Genomic DNA, 20,285 nt, shown 5'->3' with positions numbered 1-20,285 from the left:
TGAGCCTCAAACGCTTAACTCTAATTGGTAAACTAGAATGGAAATAAGCCATTTCTTTAAAATGTGTGGTTAAAAAGCACCTCCACCCCTAGTCCTGCTGCCCCAGTGGGCAGCGTTATGGTCTGATCTCTGCTAACCAGAAGTCACCACATAAGATCGCCTCTGCTCACTGCTAGAAACCAAAATTCCAAGGATCTCTTGCAGTAACCGAGAGCTAAATGCTTTCCCATCTGCCAGCCATCCACCTCAGGAGTCCCACTATTATAACGGGATCCAGAGGTCTCAAGGGAACCCTGAGAGAGCAAGCCTGCTCACCTGTGGAGTGAGATTGTGAAGAACCAGCCAGTAACTGGGACAAACCGAGCCTCCGTCACTCCAGGTCGAGGCTGTGAGTAAGCAGAAGACAGACCAGGAAGAGTTAAGAAAGCCATGAACAAGCCCTGCTCTCACATAGTCCACAAGGCCTCTCTGCTCCTATGATAAGATGTCTTCTCTCAGCAATACCTCCTGCTGATGTGTTTTTTATTAAATACTTTTATTGGGGGCTCTTACATCTCTTATCACAATCCACACATTTATCCAGTGTGTCAAAAACATTTGCACATATGCTGCCATCATTTTCAAAGTATTCTCTTCCCACTTGAGCCTGATATCAGCTCCCCATTTCTTCCCCCTTGCTCCCAAACCCTTGATAAGTTATAGATTATTATTTTCATATCTTATATCATCCTGTTGCCCCTCACCCACTCTATTGTTTGTCCCGGGAAGGGATTATGGGTTGATCTTTTTGTGATCAGTTCTCCCTTTCTATCCCCACCTACCCCTAATCCTCCTGGTATCTCTACTCTCATTGTTGGCCCTGTGGGACCTATCTATCCTGGATTCCCCGTGTTTCGGCAATTATCTGCACCAAAGCACTAGGGAAAGTTACGTGTTTCATTGGTGCTATAATGCACCCTAACTGGCTCGTTTCTTCCTTGTGACCCCTCTGTAGGGGGATACTCAATTGTCTACAGATGGGCATTGGGTCTCCACTCCATGCCCCACCTCCCCCCATTCACCTCGGGTATGATTTTGTTCTGGGTCTTAGATTCCTGGTACCTGATCCCATCGACACCTCATGATCACACAGGCTGGTGTGCTTCTTCCATGTGGGCTTTGTTGCTTCTCAGCTAGATGGCCACTTGTTTATCTTCAAGACTGTAAGACCCCAAGTGCTATATCTTTTGATAGCCAGGCACCATCAGCTTTCTTCACCACATTTACTTATGCACCTATTTTGTCTTCAGAGATCATGTCGGGTAGGTGAGCACCACAGAATGCCAGATTGTTAGGACAAAGTGTTCCTGTGTTGAGGGAATACTTGAGTCGAGGCCCAATGTCCATCTGTAACCTTAATTCTTAATATATAGATATGAGTACATAGTTCTATTCCCCTCTCGTTATATGTATATTTACATATGTACATACCTGTATTTAGGCCTCTATAAATGTCCTTTGCCTCCTGGTTCTTTCCTCTATTTTCTTTGACTTTCCTCTTGTCCCACCATCATGTTTGGCCTTCATTTGGGTTTAGTAATTCCTCACTGCTTCATTGCCCTTGACTGAGCCCCACTAGGCACCCTACGCCCCTTTCTCCATCAATTTTAGTTCACTTGCTATTCCCTTGTCCCTGGTTTGGATGCTCCCCCAAATCCCTGACCTTCTTAATCCAAAAAACCCTGACATTTGACCTAAGTGATTGCATTCTCTTCCACTAGTCTCCTAGGGACCCCATATGGCTCTGCAGTCAGCCCTTCAGACTTTACCCATCCTCCCCAGGGCTCCTTCGTCTCTGTGCCTTATACTGACAACATTGATCACTCTCGGGCGACCCCTTTGGGAGAGGGGAGCGTCGAAGGACCCTTTCACAGGAGACGCCTAATTCATAACAGTAGCAAAATTACAGTTATGAGGTAGCAATGAAAACAATTTTATGGGGTCAACACAACATGAGTAACTGTATTAAAGGGTCTTGGCATTAGGAAGACTGAGAAACCCTGCTCCCTAGGGAAGACTTCCTCCCATTCTCCCCATTTGTGTGGACTAACAGAAGCCCCTCGGAACGCAATGCTGCTCCTCCTGGCAGCCCCTTCTCACCCGAAGCAAGCCGTGAGTCCTGTGTCCCCCAACCCCTGACGGATCGGGGTGCTGTGCTGCTCCAGGGAGATGACGCTTTGGGGTTGGTCAGACCAGGAGGTGGACGGGGCAACGGTGTAGTGTTCCTTGAGGAAATATGGTTTTTCCACATCTTGTTAGAGAGATGAGTGGGGTTGTGTCCTATGGGGTCTGGGGACCATGTTGATTTGTAATCAGGGAACTTTGCTAGAAGGAGAGAGAAGGAAGGAAGATTAGATGGGTCACTTTGGCCCCCAAATGTAAGTGGGTGTTAAAAAGTTTGTGGACAAAAAAAAAAAAATAAATAAAAATTAAAAAAAAAATAAAAAAATAAAAAAAAGTTTGTGGACAAATGAAATTGAAACGACAGTGGATTTTTTTTAAGAACTGTTGGAAACCCCTTAATCTGCATAAATTCTATCTATACATGTGTTTCTATTATACAAAGCTATACTAAGCACAGATAGAAGGGATTCACCACTGAGATTTAAACCGCGTGAAGGCAAGACAAGACAAAGGCTGTACCATTCCTGTTGCCAGTGGGTTTACCGACCTAGCACGATGTAAAAACACACAGCAGGAGCCCCGGAGACAGCCCACTGCCCTTAAGGTCTCTACAAATACTCACTGGGACTGAATGCAAGGGGTGCTTTTTGGTGCCTTGATCTAGCTATACTCAGTATTAACTTCAAACAGATGTAAGGAAATTAAACACGTAATAAATATTCACTAAAAGCTTAGCATGCTTAAGGCACGAAAGCACTGCTCTGGGTAAAATATAAACACTTTTCCTCAAGAAGCTCATGTTCAGATGAGAAGGGAGAACGAGCGAGCAGTAAAACTGGCGAGGCTCAGCAGACGGCAGATAGAGTGCCGAGCCGTCAGATTCACATAAGTGGATGGGCTCAGAGAGAAGGGTGGCTTGCAAACTAAGGTTCAACTTTAACTCCCAATTCTCCGAATTCTGACTGAACGATGTTTCATGGAGTCACCCAAAACAGCCACTAAATAGGCTGGAAGCAGAGTGAGATGCTTTTAGGAGATTCTTGCAGTCAATTCAGCTTGTGGTATTAACAGTCTAAACCAGAGTGGCAGCAAACAGCCATTAAGTCGTTTCTGGCGCACAGTGACCCTCCTGGACAAGGTATAACTGCTCCACAGAATTTAAGAGACTCAATCTTTATGGGGACAGACAATCTCATCTTTCTCCAGTGCAGTGGCAGGTGGGTTTGAACCGCTGACCTTGTTATTTGCTTAACCCACTGTACCACTAGTGTTGGAAAAATCCAATTGGATTCAAGAGACAAAGGTGAGACATGGCTGCAGAGGCAACCAGTGGCAGGACAGGGAGTACGGGAAAGTCCACAGTGGGAAGAATGGCCACCATCGTGAGTTCCATGCTTGGCAACAGCACTGGCCAAAGAGTTACGAGGGAAGGCACTTGGAGGAGGTAGGGGAGCCGAACACTTTTGGTTTCTGACAAGTCCGAGGTGACTCTTGGGCCATCTATCAGGTGAGTGAGCAACGGTAACCAACTCTAAGATGAACAGTTGTGTCTGAGACAGAAACCAGGAGAAGAGGTGGAGGTGAAAACAAGTTCTTAATACAAAGAAAGAATCCTAGGAAAGTACAATGCAGAGCATTAGTGAGCAATAGGGAATTCTGAGTTGGCTCCTTTACAGAGTGGCTCAGCCTTGAGGCACATTATAGGGGCTAGTTGAACAGCAGTTTCATCATGGACAAAGTGGGGCGAATGCAAGGCTTCCTCACAGATGTCGGTGAAAGTTAAAAGAGAACTCGTGCTGGAGGCCTGGCATCATCATCCCTGCCTGGCAGAGCAGCCAGTAACTGGTGGCTACTGTAGCACTGCTGATATGCCATGAGCTGGAAAGAGAGGACAGTGCGTAGGCCATTAGCCTGCAGCATCTTCCAAGGCACCTAGAGATTGGTTTCATCTGTTTTCACACAAAGAAGGAACAAGCCCGAAAGGCTTTCATGGCTTTCGGGCGAATCTCTTGCAAAACTGAGGTGATCTGTCTACAGCTCTATGCGGCATTGTGCTGGATGAGGGACTGCACGGGCTGCATTACAGCTGTCAACTTCTCATTCTTCCTGGGAGAAGAACACCACACACGCGTGCGCGCACACACAGAACTCGACAAAGGTGGCTGGCAGAAGTGAGGTCCTCTCTATCCCTTTGGCTATCTTTCCTTCATCTTTGTCTATGGTCCACGAGGTAGATCTCTTGAGGAACGAACACTATACTTGGTTGCCTTGGCAATGACTTCTACCAACCCCATTGGCTCTTCTCATGACCCTATCAGGACATGACCTCTGTCTTCTGAACACCCACAATGCCTTTCGCTCGCCTGTGTTATTAGCTACCTTGTCCTAAAGTTGAATTTATCTCCTCCTTGTGGGAAACCAGTGGCTTCCGGCCCAGCACAAAAGTCTGTGAAAGTCTATTCAGCTGAACGAATGGTTAACTTCCACACAGCAGACAGAGAAGGGGATGAAAGTGATCAAATTTGGGACCATCTACACTGAATTACATTAATTCAACTTTTGTAAACAGCAATTCTTTTTTTAAAAGAATCACTGTGTTGGGGGCTCTTACAGCTCTTATCACAATCCATCCATCCATCCATTGTTACATGTTTCCATCATCACTTTCGAAACATTTTCTTTCTACTTGCGCCCTTGGTTATCAGCTCACTTCCCCGCTCCCCCTCCCAAAAGCATTTCTTAGAGACCAAGTCTACCTGTTCTCCTGTAACGGGATCTGTAACAGGGGCACTCATACCTGAAGTGCTATGAACGTTGGTAAAGGAGTTGTCAGAGGCACTGTAGGGCCAGGCACCAGGTGAAGGCAGCGAGGTGTTGAGGGAAGAATTAGACCCTTTGTATGACAAATGAAGAAGAAAACGATGCATATAAATGTAGGCATAACAAGTAGGTCCTTTAGAGTGTTCAATTCAATGTTCAGGAGAAAAGAGAATGAAGGGGGAAAGAAATCTTTAACAAATAAAAATGCATAAAGCTACGGATTCTTGTTTTCTGGGTAAATAAGCAGGTAGCAGTAAATATAGAAGAAGCCACAGATTGACACCTAGGAAAAGAGGGGGTGGTAACCCAAGGCATGGCAGTGCCACTCCTTTACCTGTGGTGTTATCCCGCAGAAGTTGGTGGTCAGTATCTACAATGGGAGATGTGGTTGTACCCCCCAGCACACTTCCTGGGGTGACGTAAGGGTCGGATTCAGGGTCAATGTTTTGGATACCTTTCCATGGCACTCCTGGTTGGAATTCTGAGACAAGAACAACAAATAATCAGGGTGAGGTAGTGTTTGGTGAGGTGGTGTTCAAAACCTGACAGCTCTTTTTTGTCACTAGCAATGGGGCTGTGAAAATGAGTCGAAGCCTTGCTTTATTTTACAGATTTTCATTACAAAGCTAAAAAGGGAAAAAGGAATCAGCATGTACACATTCTCAACTGAAATCCCTGCCTCTCTCTGATGCCCTTGAAATTGCCGACCTCCTGTGTCTGCCTCTGGTGGTGACCTTGAACCACCACTCATCATGAATGACCTCAGGTGCTTGACCTTCCTGCATCTAGGGAGATTAAGGTCTGAAGGTAGGAAAAGCAGAATTTGGTTCCCTAATGTTCCTAAGAACTGCCCAGGCAGCTAAGTCAGGAACCGGGATGCAGGATCAGGGACTCCTCCCATGTTCCTCACCAACAACTGGCTGAGAATCGTCGCTACACAGATGTCTAGGAATAGTGTGGCTTGTCATGTCAAATGCCTGGAATATATCAGGAGGTTACCCTCTACCACCAAAAAACTGGGGGTAGGTGTTAATTTAAACCATAGTTAAAGCTACATGGCAGAACAAATAAATTTTCATTTCCCCATTCACGATGAGGAAGAACAGCATATATTTAATGAGTTTACTTTACAATGAAAATTCAACTCTGGAGATTCCTATCACAAATATACAGGACAGAAAGGTCTGGAGGAACAGGCCTTCACATTCTTCGAATTAGGGGTTTTTCATTTAATTTTCCAATCTTTCCACAATGAAGATAGATCTGTGCCAGTAACAACAAAAATAAGTCTGTCCCCAAACGTCAATGTACCTATTAAAAATACTTAATGAATAATCAAGTCAAGTTGGACACTCACAAAAACCAGGTGCTAAGGCATCCTGTCCATGGGATGGGAGTCACGTGCCAGGTCAGAGTCACCTTGCTTGACTCCCACGTGCCACTCCTCGTGGCAGAATTGACCACGGCCACCTGCCGTGGAGCCGGCCGGAGTTCCCGTCTGGTCTCCCTGACTGACTGCTAGGAGGAGAGCCCCTGGTGGACTGAAACTCCTACCTCCCCATGGCTCACAGCTGGCTGTGACCAGTCTCGTGCCTCAGTACACAGTGGGTTCAGAGCCTGAGCTGAACAATGAAAACATAAATGCTATCGTTGAAGAGGCATTTCCGGGACAGTACCTGGAGGCCAACTGGCATTGCTGGATTTACTTCCGATTTTATTTGTTGGTGGAGATTTGGCAGGTAACCAGCTATCACCAGCAGGACCCGTATGGCCACCCAGTGTGTCACCTGGGATGATATCAAACTGGTTGTACGGCGACCCTCCTCGGGTTTTACCAGGGGCCACGATAGCGCCTGGGAAAAGAGAGAGAAAACTCATTAACAAAGGGGTCCACGGGACAGAACATGTCACCCTTTCTATTCTGAGTAACGCAAACAAACACAGTTATCTGGAGGTCTATGCGGTCCAGAGAGGCCTCTGAGACTCAGTCCGGCATGAACAAGCAGCAAGACCAGGAACGATGCATTCCACCCGTCTGGAGCTCTCCACGTCTCCCTGACGTGCTTGAGAGCATTCTCAAGCATGAGCATACATTTCCAGTTTAAAGTTATCTGTCTTCTGAATTAAAGAAATGCTCACAAACTACAGATAATCCTACCACAATTCCCAAAGTTTCTACGCTAAGGAGTCAGGGAGAAATATGAATAAACAGCTGGTTGTAGCAAAGAGGGCTTTTCAGTACATTCCTACTGATGGGTTCCACCCAAGGCATTCCGTGCTGAGCAGGCTGAGTGGAGCCAGGAGGACCAGGGTAGAGAGGACAGCATCTGTAATTGCTTTACATTCCCAAGCAATGAGATGGCATTCCCGCCCAGGGTCTCTGCCAACAAGGCTCCAGCAGTCAGCGCTGTGGCTCCCGGAGCCAGGGCCCCACAGGCAGAGAACAGCAAAGTCTTTGTAAGGGTTTTCCTGAGAGCACTTCCGCGATTCTCTCAGTGCCCCATTCTTGTACATAGTATAGGCTATGGGGCAATGGGGAAAACACAAAACCAAAAGTTGAAAATGCTCTCTAACAAAGAACTGAACAGCGTAGGCACCCAGGAGCGACCACCATTCTACTTCCTGCTGTGAAAGGAATTTTACATGCTAGCCTATGTTTCTGGAGCTATTCTTAATCCCCCCTAGGAACCAAGTTGGAATGATTTCCAGGGTGATACATTAAGAATCACCTGGTTTGCTTTGGTGTGGTCCGGCAGGGGGAATGAATCAACAGCAGCCCCTGTCATTGGCTTGTTAGGAAGGCCTTGGAAGAATCTGGCTCCAGGGTACATTTTGGTAAAGTTGTGGAAAAGGAGCAGCTGCCTTCCCCGGAAATTGCTAAGGAAGCCGGGAAGTGTCTCTGGGCTATTTATAACCATGGTTACTTTACCTCGAGGCACCCTCCCACATGCCACTGGGTATTGACTGTCAGGCACCTCCTGTGTCCTCGGGACCAGTCTGAGGAAGTTGTGAAAGTGCCTCACTCTCCAGGTGACATGGGGGCTTGGACTGTGCAGGCCCCCAAAACAGACTTGCTCATTCCAGAAGTCAATCTGGATCCCAGGGCACCAAGTCAAAGGACAGGGGTCCCTCGGGAGAGCGGGTGGAAAAAGCTGGGCAGCCATTCCACGGCCGGGCTTACTGCAGAGGGCGCTACAAAGAAAACCTGACAACCTTACCCTCCAGGGCCGGGCTGGAGCCAAGTCCCGCAAAGGAACAGCCAGGCCCTTATTTATTCTTAATTCTCAGGGCTACAGTTGAGTCCCACTGAATTACTGTCAATTGAAGCCAACGCTGAAGCAAACGCCAAAGGAGGTCCTGAGGCCCGTTCTCAGTTTTCCAGGGCACCGCAGGAGCCCTGAGAGGGAGTTACGAGGAGGCAGAGACAGTGCCCTCCAGGCCTGTCTGCAGACACTGTGATTCACAAAGAATAAGATGGCTTTTCGGAAAGTTCATATCTCATGTAAGGACCCATTAGTCATTTTTAGGAGATGAAAGGGCAAGGGTTTAAAAAAAAAGAAGCAAATGGGACTTAATATGGTGAAAAATAATTTTTTTTAAAACTCACATGCACTGCCTGGGCTCCACTAGGCTTCAAAAAGGCAACCAACTAAGTGCACACCAGTGACATTAATAATAACACCCCCTCAATGAGCTGATTCCATCCACTCAGGTCATTCATTCACTGAGGTTCCACCACAGAAAGTCCAGATTCACAGCACCTGCACATGACCTGGATTCCAGGGGCTCGTGGCAAATCCTGCTGTCCCCTAAATCAGAACCAGTTTCTTGTAACTTGATATTCATTTAACTCAACTTTCCTATCCTAAGAGAGCTGAAGATTTATGGGGGTAGGGCAGGGCCACAAGTGATGTATTAGGACAAAGATGAAGATTTATGCTTCAAAACAATTTCACAGGCCAGCCAGGGCAGAATGGCCCCGACTCACGAAGTGCGGCTGCTCTCACCATTTTTGTGCATATTGGCTTCCTGTGTGGCCACAGAGGGAAGTCCCTCCATCATGGAGGTCCACTGTTTAAAGCGAGACTCGGTTCCAGCCTCCTTCCCGCCAACCATGCCATAGTCCATGCCGCCAGAGCTGAACCCTGAAATGCAGAACCACACGTTAAGCCTTCCTGTCCAGCCAAGTGTTCTGAGGCAGAGCCCAGGTGCTGCCTTGTTTTGTCAGAGACCAATTCCCTTTGATTCAAATCTCAACTCTTGGCTCCTGTTTGTGGGGGGGAAAGTGATGGCGGGGTCAAGTATGAACAGTGTGTGGTATTCATCTGGTCTTGGAGACTATCTTTCTATCTCAATGCACTTGTACAATCTCTTATTCAAAGATCCAACATCTACCCAGGCAGTGGACTAGGGCCGGGATTCTCCACCTTAGATGGCAATGTCCACCGTCACACTGAAGTGGTGTAGGAACAGCAGGAAGGCTGTGTCACGGGCACTGGCAGGAGGAAAGGCCTAGGAGAATAAAGGTCATTGACCAAGGGCGTGAGGCAAGGGCGTGAGGAGTGAAGTGTAAAAGTTCTGACTCCCGACAGTTGACATGTTTAAGGTATGGCAAGACATTCCATGTGGGTGCAATGGTTGGCTCACTGTGGGATGAAGCAAGGTGGAAGAGTGGCAGGAGGTGGGGAGAAAGGAAGAGTCATGTCATGGAGGCTCTTGTACATCAGACCAGGACTTGGGACCCTTTTCTCTAGGGCAAGAGAGAATATTTTAAGTCACTGAGAAGTAACTAGATTGGTGTTATTAAAGAACCGGCTGTGTGAGTATGGGGTGGTCTGAGTGTGTGCCTGTGCGTAGAATCCAAGAGATCAACTTGAAAGAGGTCTTAAGGCAATGAGGGAGACCTGGGGACTGATCTGAAGCCCACTAGTTGTGGCAATGCACGGGACTGGGCCTGGGGAAAGGTTTGTGGAGGTGGCCCCATGGGGTTTTCTGTCCACCTTGGGTTTGAATGTATTTAACACTTCTTCAAAGAGGACAATAAAGGCCAAAACAACGAATGAAACGGGAGGGGAGAGGAAGGGATTCAGAAAGGTGAGGAGGAGCCATCGACCATGTGGCCACACAGCAAAGTGTAGGCACCAGGCAGGGCTCCGCCACGGCACTGCCCAGATGCCAACTACAGCTCCGCTTTTCTCCGCCTCCAGCCCTGCGACCTCTTTGGCTCTCAAGTTCCATTTGCCGCAGGCCCATGGAAGGCCCACGTCATGGTTTTCTTCCCTGTGCTGATCCTACTGGTCTGCGCTCGCTTCACCAACACATAATAAATCAGGTTTCAATCTGTTCTCCAACCTACCTGACCTACATTTGAAAGGCTGCTAGTTTTGTAAAGCACGTGGCTCCATCACCTTTTTTTAACTGGCTTTCCTAATCCAAGGCTGGTTGGTTTCTTTCCTTTTTTTTTTTTTTGAAAAGGGAAATCCTTGGAGATGGAAGTATTTTTAATGAGGTGATCTTTTTTTTTTTTTTTTTTTTAAGGAGGAGGGTCGGGACTATTTTCTTCTGGCAGTTTCAGTAGGTAAAATGAAAGGATGGACGATGGATGGACGGGGAGGTTGAGAATTTGTGGAACATGTTTTACTGGAGTGAGCCAAGTGTTCCTTGTGCAAATGACACGGTGGCTTTTGACAGAGAACCGCCAGCCCGGGGTCTCAGCTTCCTGGCTGCCTGAAAGCTCCACTCCAATCACGGAGAAAGAGCATTGGCAACCAAAATAAAACACGAGGGTTCTGATGAAGAGCAACACAGAAAAATTAAAGGTTAATCATTCCTTATAATGAATTACTTTGAAGTTGCTCTGAAACTTATTTAAAGTGCACAGTACATTAAGATCCTTTAAGCTGATCTTCACAGACATCTCTGTGGTTGTGGAGCACGCCATATGAAGCTGTACATCTTGGGCGAGGGACCAGGTGTAGTGCCACAGCATGCTGCCCCTGTGTCTCCCACTTGTCTCGCACGCACAGCACGCTGCCCGTGTCTCCCACTTGTCTTGCACGCACAGCACGCTGCCCCTGTGTCTCCCACTTGTCTCGCACGCACAGCACGCTGCCCGTGTCTCCCACTTGTCTTGCACGCACAGCACGCTGCCCCTGTGTCTCCCACTTGTCTCGCACGCACAGCACACTGCCCGTGTCTCCCAGTTGTCTTGCACGCACAGCACGCTGCCCCTGTGTCTCCCACTTGTCTTGCATACACAGCACGCTGCCCCTGTGTCTCCCACTTGTCTTGCACGCACAGCACGCTGCCCGTGTCTCCCACTTGTCTCGCACGCACAGCACGCTGCCCCTGTGTCTCCCACTTGTCTTGCACGTCTGCCCCCCTTTCAACGGCCTGCCCTCCTCCATCATTTTCGGCCAACCTCTTTTAGTTGTACACAGCCTTCCCCTTCACTCAAGCGCGAGCTCCTCACCATCTGGAAGTGCTGTGACCATACCATTGGGTGGCTTTATTTTGTAACTCTGCACGACAGGTGACTATACCTTGTTCCCTACTTTCAGTCTCAGAGACAGGCCTTATTTGGGATGATTCTAGCTCTGGGTTGACGCTGGCTGGTGGTATCATGGAGAGTAATCTTAGGGCGCCTTCTCCTCTCCTGTTGCTGGTTCTCTGTGTGCAACTCTTGTTAGCATTTCTCATAAGGTTGGTCTGATGTTTACACATTCCTTTCATGTCTATTTATCTGAAAATGTCCCAATTTTACCACCATGCATGATGGAACTAAGAAATCTCATTTAGCAGAAGTAGAGTAAGTGGGAGTCCTGCTATAATAACATCATTAAATTACTTTGGTTCCTCTCCAGGTATATGTCTTTGTCCCCAGCCCAGGCAAATCTACTGAAAGGTAATCTTCAGACCGGCTATTAGCACCTAGGATGCGATTGTGTGAGTTTTCCATTTTGCTGTAAGCACAGCGTTAGGAACCATCCGTTCTCCAAAAGGATCAGTTAAGGATCAGTTTAGTTGTCATTACACCCTTTGATTTGGAGAACATATACCAACAAGAGAGGCTTGAGCAGGATTAAAAAACATTTAATTATGTTCGTTACCTAGGGAGTATCGCTTTTTTAGTTGGATCTACCCAGCATTCAGAAATTTAAAATACTGTTCATTTTTGACACCTTAGCAATGTAATTTGTGTGTGTGGACTTAATCTCTTCATATGATATACCATATATACTCGAGTATAAGTCACCCAAATATCAACCAAGGCACCTAACTTGACCACAAAAACTGTATAAAAAGTGTGCCGGAAAAACTCAGCTAATATATACACAAGTATATATGGCATATATATGAATATATATATATATTCAACATCTTATTAGATACGCAGTTTAACTCATTCAAAATACACATCCAAATCAGATTTGCTTTCAGCCCCAAATTTTCACTTCAAATAAGTGCGATTCAGGGCAAGCCAGCTGGAAGGTCACTGAACTAGACCCCCAAGGGCAGGGAAATTGACTGGGGTTGCTTTGCCACCTGGGGCATGCTTCTGGGTCCTATCCCTAATTCCTGTTTTCCAGTTAATATACCAGGATCTTTTTCTTTTTTAATCATTGTATTAGGGGGACATACAACTCTTATCACAATCCATACATCCCTCCATTATGTGAAGCACATTTGTACATTCATTGCCCTTGTCATCCTCAAAACATTTGCTCTCCATGTAAGCCCCTGGCATTAGCTCCTCATTTCCCCATGTTTCCCCACTCTCCCCTCCTCCATGAACCCTCGATAATTTATAAATGATTATTTTGTCATATCTTACACTGTCCGACGTCTCCCTTCACCCACTTTTTACCAGAATCATAATACCCTGAGACGCCAATATCACCAGGTTTAGGAAGACACACTGTGATATGGGGCACCTTCTTACTATTTTCATTTTGACTGAAATCCTTACAGCCACGCTTCTAAAATTCTGTTCATAACACCCTTCCCAATTCTGAAAGAGCTGGGATGTTCTTGCCAACAGATTCTTAATGAATGTCAAAGGCATACCCCTGCTTGCACTCATAGTTCTATTTAATTCAGAAGACAAACTACTAGATGAATTTCATCAGCCTGCCCTGCAATTTTAGGTCCTCGTGGTTTTTAAGAGAAGGGAAGCTTATCAGTAGAGCGAAGCACTTCCAGCGGTAGATGTTTGATGGCAATCTAGGATGTTTGTGTGGCACTCAAAGGGTGGACAGCCATTTCACCTGGCTTCTGGAAATCCTTGAAGCCATTCATGACTCTGTGGCTTTGTAGTCAGACACAGGTGCCTTATCTCTATGATTCATCAGCTGTGTAGGGAGCCTGGGAAAACTGTCAACATGCTATGGGAGCCTGAGATTTCTCCTCTGTGAAACAGGGATACTAGGGGTGTGACTTCTAACATGGCCCAGAACATGAGAGTTCAACACAGAAGAAAAATGGCAGGGTTCAAGACGAAGAGCTTACCAGAACCATATCCAGGTATTGGCCCTTTGGTTTGAAGGTCTGGGAGGCCCACATTCAGAGCGTTGGGTACCATGTTGTCCAGATGTGGCTTGGGCCCGACGGGATGCGATGGCGAATGCTTCATGCTGGGCTGCCTCTGCTGCTGCTGCTGCTGCTGCTGCAGCACACTCACCATTCGAGCAAGCTGCCGGGGCGGGAGGGGCCAGAGAGAAACAGTGAGCCTGTCTCCTGAATGGTACCGGACAAGGCTGCACATGGGCCCTTGTCGTTATCAAGACCTGCTCCTCACATGATGACTAGAGGGAGCCTTCCCACCCACCCCCATCCCCACTGGCTGTCACCAAGCTGATTCTGAATTGTATGAGCCCCGGGTGCATCAGTCGAGCTGAGCTCCACAGGGCTGTCACTGGTTGTGACCTTGAGGAAGTGGCTCCAGCAGAGCCACTGCCAACCTTTTAAGTTAGTAGCCCAGAGCCAGTTTGGAGCGCCAACCTCAACCCCACTGAAGCCTCCCACCGCCGAGGAGGCCGCACCTGCTGCTCTTGCTGCTGCCGCACAGCTTGAGAAATCTTTCGCTGGTTTTGCAACAACTGCTGCTGCTGCTGCTGCTGTTGCTGCAGGAGAAGCTGACAAGCCTGTAAAAGTAGAGAGGGGGCGGGGTCTCCTAAGCTGGATTTACTGAGAACGCCTGCACTTACTATCAACGAGGAAAAGGCAGCATCAGTTTTCTGGTCTATTAGTGACATTTCCGTACAAGCAGCCCTTGGGATGCAGAAGTTAAAAGCCTCGGCTGCTGGCTGAAAGGCTGTGTGAGAAGAGGAGGTGGTCTGCTTCCATAAGGGTGCACAGCCTTGCGTAGGTGCTGGGGGAGTTCTACCCTGTCTAGGAGGTCGCTATGAGGCGGAAGAGACTCGGCAGCAGTGGGGTGGGGTGAGTTTGGGCTGATCTCTCAACCTTTTGTGGTTGCTAGAAGCAGCAGGCTCAATTTTCAACTCATAGCGACCCCATGTGACAAAGCAGCCTTGCTCTTTGGGTGTTTGATAGGTGTTCGCTGCCTAGAGCAGACTGTCAGGTGTTTTCCAACCGCTAGCCTTTCAATCAGCTTAATCCCGGCGACACCAGGGTTCCTAATAACACTTCCGTGCCCAGCACAGACAGACCCAAGAGCCTCAAGATAAATGAAGCAAATCAAAACTAAAGAAAGCTACCAATTTGGGGGTGGGGTGGAAGGGGGTAGCAGGAGGGCGGAAATATACTTTGCAGCGCTAGGAAGATAAGCTGCTACTTACCAACTGAAACTGAGGCATCTGGGGGAGCTGGCTCAGCATGGCAATTTGTTGGGGAGATAACTGGAGCCCCACATTGAAGAGACCTGGACTCAGGCCGCTGTTGGGGAACTGCTTGAGCATTGAGGCAGAAACCTAGACAGACACACACACACACCTGATGATGAACCCAATGGATCTAAAGCCAACTGCTGTCAACATTTGCCCCCCCCCTATTTCCCCTCAAATATTACACTTAAAGAGTGAGTGGTGCAGACACACTAAAATATTAACTAAGATGGACTCTCAGTGCTGAGATGAAAAACCCAAACCAATGGGGGAGAGAAGGGGAACCAATCACAATGATCTACATATAACCCCCTCCCTGGAGGACGGACAACAGAAAAGTGGATGAAGGGAGACATTGGACACAGTGAGACACATAAATATATATATATAAATTATCAAGGCTTTGTGAAGGAGGGAGGGTGGGAGAAGGAGGAGAAAAAATGAGGAGCTGATACCAAGAGCTCAAGTAGAAAGAGGATGTTTTGAGAATGATGATGGCAGCAGATGTGCTTGACACAGTGGATGGATGGATGGATGGACTGTTAGGAGTTGTACGAGCCCCCACCAAAATTTTGTTAGAAACAAACAAACCCCGAAACCAAACCCACAGCCCTTTTAGTCCTTTCCACTCAAAGCACCCCCAAATAGGGTTTCTGAGACTGCAGATTTGCATGAGTGCACACAGCCTCATCTTTCTTCCGCAGAGCAGCTGGTGGGTTTTGAACTGCTCATCTTGAGGGTGGCAGCCCACAGCAGCTCTAGGACTCCTGGAGATTATAAGAGCATCTTCACTTCTTTACACTTTCTAGTTGTTCTACAGTAAAAATTGTGCATTTTAGCATCAAGAAAACCTCTCACCACAAAGGAAATAATAAAGGTTTCTGCGAGAGCCTGGCTTCTATTTAATTGGAGGAGTTATTGCTGGAAGAGTGAGAGCTGCATAAAGCGATGAGTGCTCACAACAGGAAAGCTATACTGATGGGAAAACAGCCGTATGTTAGCCTGTGAAACACCACACTGGACTTTGAATTCCTGACTTCTCAGACTGAATCCACACGGAGTTGCAGAGAGTGTGTGAGAAACAAAAATTCCTCCCAAGTCCTCTCCCCCAAATATGTTAGGCTTAGGACACTGCTTGTCAAGTTACCTCCCTGAAGGCAGTAGTCACCCGGCCCCCTGCTGTTAAGGACAATGGCTAGTTATCCCTAAAGGCTTGCAGCCATCAGTCTGGTCCCTAAGATGAGGTTTACATCCTACTGATACTGGTTTCTATAGTGAGCTAGAGAACAGGTCAAACCTGCTCAGTGACGTCCAAAGTTAGGCTGCCATCCTGAATCTAGGATCCACCCATCTTGTCACATGTTTACCCCCAATCCCTCCTCTTCCTATTGCGTGTATGTCCCTAGACCACCCCCTTCCCATTACTGTATTACCTATAGCACAACCCTTTCCTGTGACATATGTCTTTACCTGTAATTAGGGGGATTGCATGTCCCTAGAGAATATAAAAGCCTTGGTTAGCAATAAAGATCTCTCTTTCTCCACGTGGACCACCAAGTGAGTGTGAGGTGAGCATGCTACCATGAAATGTGTCTGACTCCATGATTTTAATCTCTCTTCCATCTCTCATGCTCTCTAGGACTTCACTATAATCATCACTTAATATCGCTGTACAAATGCGCCTACCAGAGCCGTGATGTGCGAAGGACTGGTCTACCCTGACAGAGAAGCCTGCCGTCACTGTCTCCAGTCTCTGGGGTCTCAGGAGTGAGCTGGGCCAGGCAGCCGCAAGCTCCAGGGACAGGGATCTGTAAACATTTCTTGAGCTGATTGGAAATGAGTTTCCCTGTCATCCACTGAAGCCAGTGGACGCGCCTTGGGGCTGCAGTGGAGCGCGGAGGAAGGGCTTAGCCCTAGAGGCAGTCCATTTCTAAGCTGTGTAACTGGAGCAAGTTACTCATCCACCTTTCTGAGCTCCACGTTCTCATCTTAAAGCCAGAATCCTATCAACTTCTTCTGAGGGTTTTATGTGAACTACTCAGGAATGCGCTCAGTAAGTGGGGGTCTATTCCTCCTCAGGATGGTTCCCCGGGAGTCTAGAGACCTTACCCAGGCATCTTCTCATCAGAGGAAACATGACCAGTTCTCTCGCCTTCATCTCATTCCATCTTTTGATAAAAACAGCCCAGAACAGAAAGCCATTTTCTAGAGTCGCTTAGACTAGACTATTACTACTCTTCCGGTGGAAGTCACACGTTCATTAACAATACTAAAATCTCAGTTTGTCTGGTGACCTTCCAACTCCTTAATTCACACACTTGGCTTACTGTCAGTTGAAATCTATAATATTTAAAAATGTCTCGCTACTGAATCATATCTCCCCACCTCCGTAATTTCAGAGCAGCTGGTTACAACTGATGTTCTTGGCACAGAGTGGACACTCACTAAATACTTATTCAGTGGAAGGCCTCTACTATCGTCTAATTTGCTAGGAGACAGGTGTTTTTATGTCCCCCTCAGCTGGGTGATGGGAAGTACAGCAGAAGTGGAGCTGCAGGCCACACTGCAGCTCGCCGCCAAGAACTTCCTTCCCATAGACCCCTAATCTGCCCAGGAATAGGCCTCCTTTACGAGCTGCTGGAAGTTTTCTAGCATTTAGCCCGTGTGTTTCTACTGCAAACAACCAGACAGCCGGTTACAAGGTTTGCTGACACGAAGACCCAATGACGAGGGCAGGGCTTCCGACCCAGGGTTTCTTATGGATTAATAAGGAAGATCATGAGCAAATCAAAACTTGCAAACCGTGATAGCGGATTCCTATCCCAGCTGCCCCAAAGCTATCTCTTTGATAATCTAGTCTAGAATCAAGGAGCCCTGGTGGGGTAGTGCGCGACAGGGTGGGCTGCTAACCGCTAGGTTGGCGATTTGAACCCACCAGCTTCTCGGCAGGAGAAAGGCGAGGCTTTCTTTCTGCTTCCCTGAAGACCGATAGTCTCAGACACCCTTAGAGGCAGTTCTGGTCTGTCCCACAGAGAGACTCGGAGTTGGAACCAACTCAGTGGCAGCGAGTTTAGTTTGGAGTTAGAGTGTAGCATCATAGCCCCAAGTTCATCAGTCTTGGGGTCGGTTTCCATATTTCTCCTTCCAAAAATGGTTTTAAATTGCTCCTCAATCATCCATTTTCTGGTGGGACAAAGATACTTGGGCATTTCTGATCGGGGGCGCTACATGAGGGTGAGTTTCCCAGTCACCAGCCGCAGTGTCTGTCTGCAAGCCTCAGATGCTTCTCGGTTTTAGTGCCAGCAGAATCCTTACCACCAATCTCATTCTCTAACTCCTCATTGCTTTCATAACCTCATGGTGCATCTTCTGAAAATGGGCGTTTACAAACCCTGAGCTCAGCAGCACCGTGTTCAGAACTCATTCTGTGGCATCACCATGGGCGAGGCATGTCCATCTTTTTTCTCTAATGTTTTCTAGCCCGGAAGTATCTTAAGTCCAGGCACCGTAGAGTTGACTCACAATTGTTGCCAAGATTCCAGTCACCGTCACGTAGCCTATCGCTCACACCATTTGGGGGAGTACTTTAGGTTTAAAGTAATAGCTCTCCCGATTGCTTCCTCTCTGGCCTGAAAGAGATACTGAATGCTACCAACCGTTACCAAACCTTGTCTGATGCTTCTTTTGAGGACTGGGCTCCTAGCAGATGTGTGTACAATGAGCACACCCCAGTGCATGCGCTGCGTCTGCACCAGTGTTAGCGTCAACATGAAGAACTCACCTCCACCGTTACACCTCTGCCCCCCCCCCCCCGCCGCCCGAGTTCACACACATCACACAATGGGACTGAACTCAAAGTCCACACCAGACTGTTCTACTGTAGCCCCCCTGTAATGAGACTGGGGAAAGACGGGGTAGATGTCTCCTATGTTTTCAACCCCATATTCCAATCAACCCAGACTCTCATCCCAGCATGCCTCAATGACGGATAAATCCCATCTATGACATGTACAGCTCCATTCGTTTGCTTTCATAACTGCACTGCATTTACAAGTGTTTCCAACCATGCAGGTGTATGTCCACTCAGAATCTCAGAATATAACCTTTCTCGGCCACGGAATCCTTGTAGGATTACTGCTACAGCATCAGGTCCCTCCATGGAGGGCACACCACGTGCAGACAGGGCAGAGCTGGGAGTGACTGTGTCTAAGAACCACAAGGATTTCCTTTTAGTTGGATCCACAATCAAGGGTCATGGAAGCAGCAGTCAAGAAATCAAACTCCATGTTGCATTGGGAAAACCAGCTGCAAAAAGCCTCTTACAAGTGTTAAAAGGGAAACACGCCAGCTTTAAGATTAAAGCGCGCTTGACAAAAGCCATGGCATTTCCAGTGGTCTCGTACGCGCGCAAAAGTTGGGCAACTGAATAGGCAAGACCAAAGAATTGATGCCTTTGAGCTGTGGGGTTAGCAAAGAAAAACACATCTGTCTTGCAAGAAGTCAGCCAGAATGCTCTTTAGAAGTGCCCAGGGGTACAGTGATGTGACAACGGGGCCTGCCTGCCAAGACTCGGAATGGGGGATGGTAAAGCCGTCCTGGTAGTTGCATCTGTGTGTGTGTGGGGGGTGTTTCTGGAATAATCTTTCTCCACTAATTAAACTTTCAAGGCAGCTTATTATATTTTATTGTATTCCCCAAGTCCCCCTTTATCGTTATTTTGACAGCTCTGATTTTTCAAAAATGTAAAAACCAACCGACCAACTCACGATTCCACGGCTTCCTGTCCTGCCTCCTCACACAGGAAGTGCATGGTCTGCTGCGTTTGGCTAAGGAAGTTTCAAAACTGCAGAGGACACACGGGCTTTCCTTTCCCAAGTGGAGCATAGGAGGGCTGTGGTCATAAAGAGATGTGTGCCGCCCAAGTCTCAGAGCCCCCTCTAGTTACCCATTCACGCTCAAATGCACCTGGCCTCAGCTCATCATGTCTCTCCTGAGTCCCAAATGCAGCCCGTGCACAGTTCTGGATGCTCAGGGTCCAGCAGGGAGCCAGGCAGGCAGTGACCAACAAGGATCAAGTGAATACAGGAAACTAAAGCAGGCGACGGGCACACTGCTGTGGCGGTAGCGTGGCCCGGAAGGCCTCCCCGATAAAGCAGTCTGGATTAAGGACTGGAAACAAAGATGGGAAGGAAAGGGGCTCCATTGGGAGAGGAGGGTTCCAGGGGGGGCACACGGGCTGTGAAGGGGCCAGTTGGTTGGGGAGGGGTCATGACCCACAGGTTGAGAACCACTGCCCTAGTAGTTCTGTCTCTCAAATGTGTCCTCTGTATTACTGCCAGTGCTTCTTACTAGAAGGTAAACGTCCTACAGCACTCTTCAACAGATCATGTCCCATACCATGCCATCCATAGCAGAAGTAGCCGAATTTGGTAGCTGCTAGCTGTCACCATGCTGGCCGAG

At 47.7% G+C, this 20,285-nt stretch overlaps 1 protein-coding gene across 3 annotated transcripts in view; it reads right to left on the bottom strand.

Annotated features, from left to right (window-relative positions):
• The window catches only part of TNRC6B (trinucleotide repeat containing adaptor 6B), a 293,374-nt gene that overhangs the window by 16,797 nt on the left and 256,292 nt on the right, over nt 1-20,285 (bottom strand). For all 3 annotated transcript variants that reach the window (XM_075553605.1, XM_075553606.1, XM_075553607.1), the window contains 9 exons: nt 14,781-14,912; nt 14,025-14,126; nt 13,492-13,675; nt 8,991-9,128; nt 6,660-6,836; nt 5,318-5,464; nt 4,961-5,056; nt 2,140-2,364; nt 316-386 (listed from right to left, as the gene is read on the bottom strand). In XM_075553605.1, coding sequence (XP_075409720.1) covers nt 316-386; nt 2,140-2,364; nt 4,961-5,056; nt 5,318-5,464; nt 6,660-6,836; nt 8,991-9,128; nt 13,492-13,675; nt 14,025-14,126; nt 14,781-14,912 — 1,272 coding nt within the window. The remainder of the gene's footprint in view (nt 1-315; nt 387-2,139; nt 2,365-4,960; nt 5,057-5,317; nt 5,465-6,659; nt 6,837-8,990; nt 9,129-13,491; nt 13,676-14,024; nt 14,127-14,780; nt 14,913-20,285) is intronic.

This window comes from Tenrec ecaudatus, chromosome 6 (genome assembly GCF_050624435.1).
Source record: "Tenrec ecaudatus isolate mTenEca1 chromosome 6, mTenEca1.hap1, whole genome shotgun sequence".
NCBI classification, from domain to species: Eukaryota; Metazoa; Chordata; class Mammalia; order Afrosoricida; family Tenrecidae; genus Tenrec; species Tenrec ecaudatus.
The sequence above is the reverse complement of the archived record's forward strand: the minus strand, read 5'-3'. Positions and strand labels throughout refer to the sequence as shown.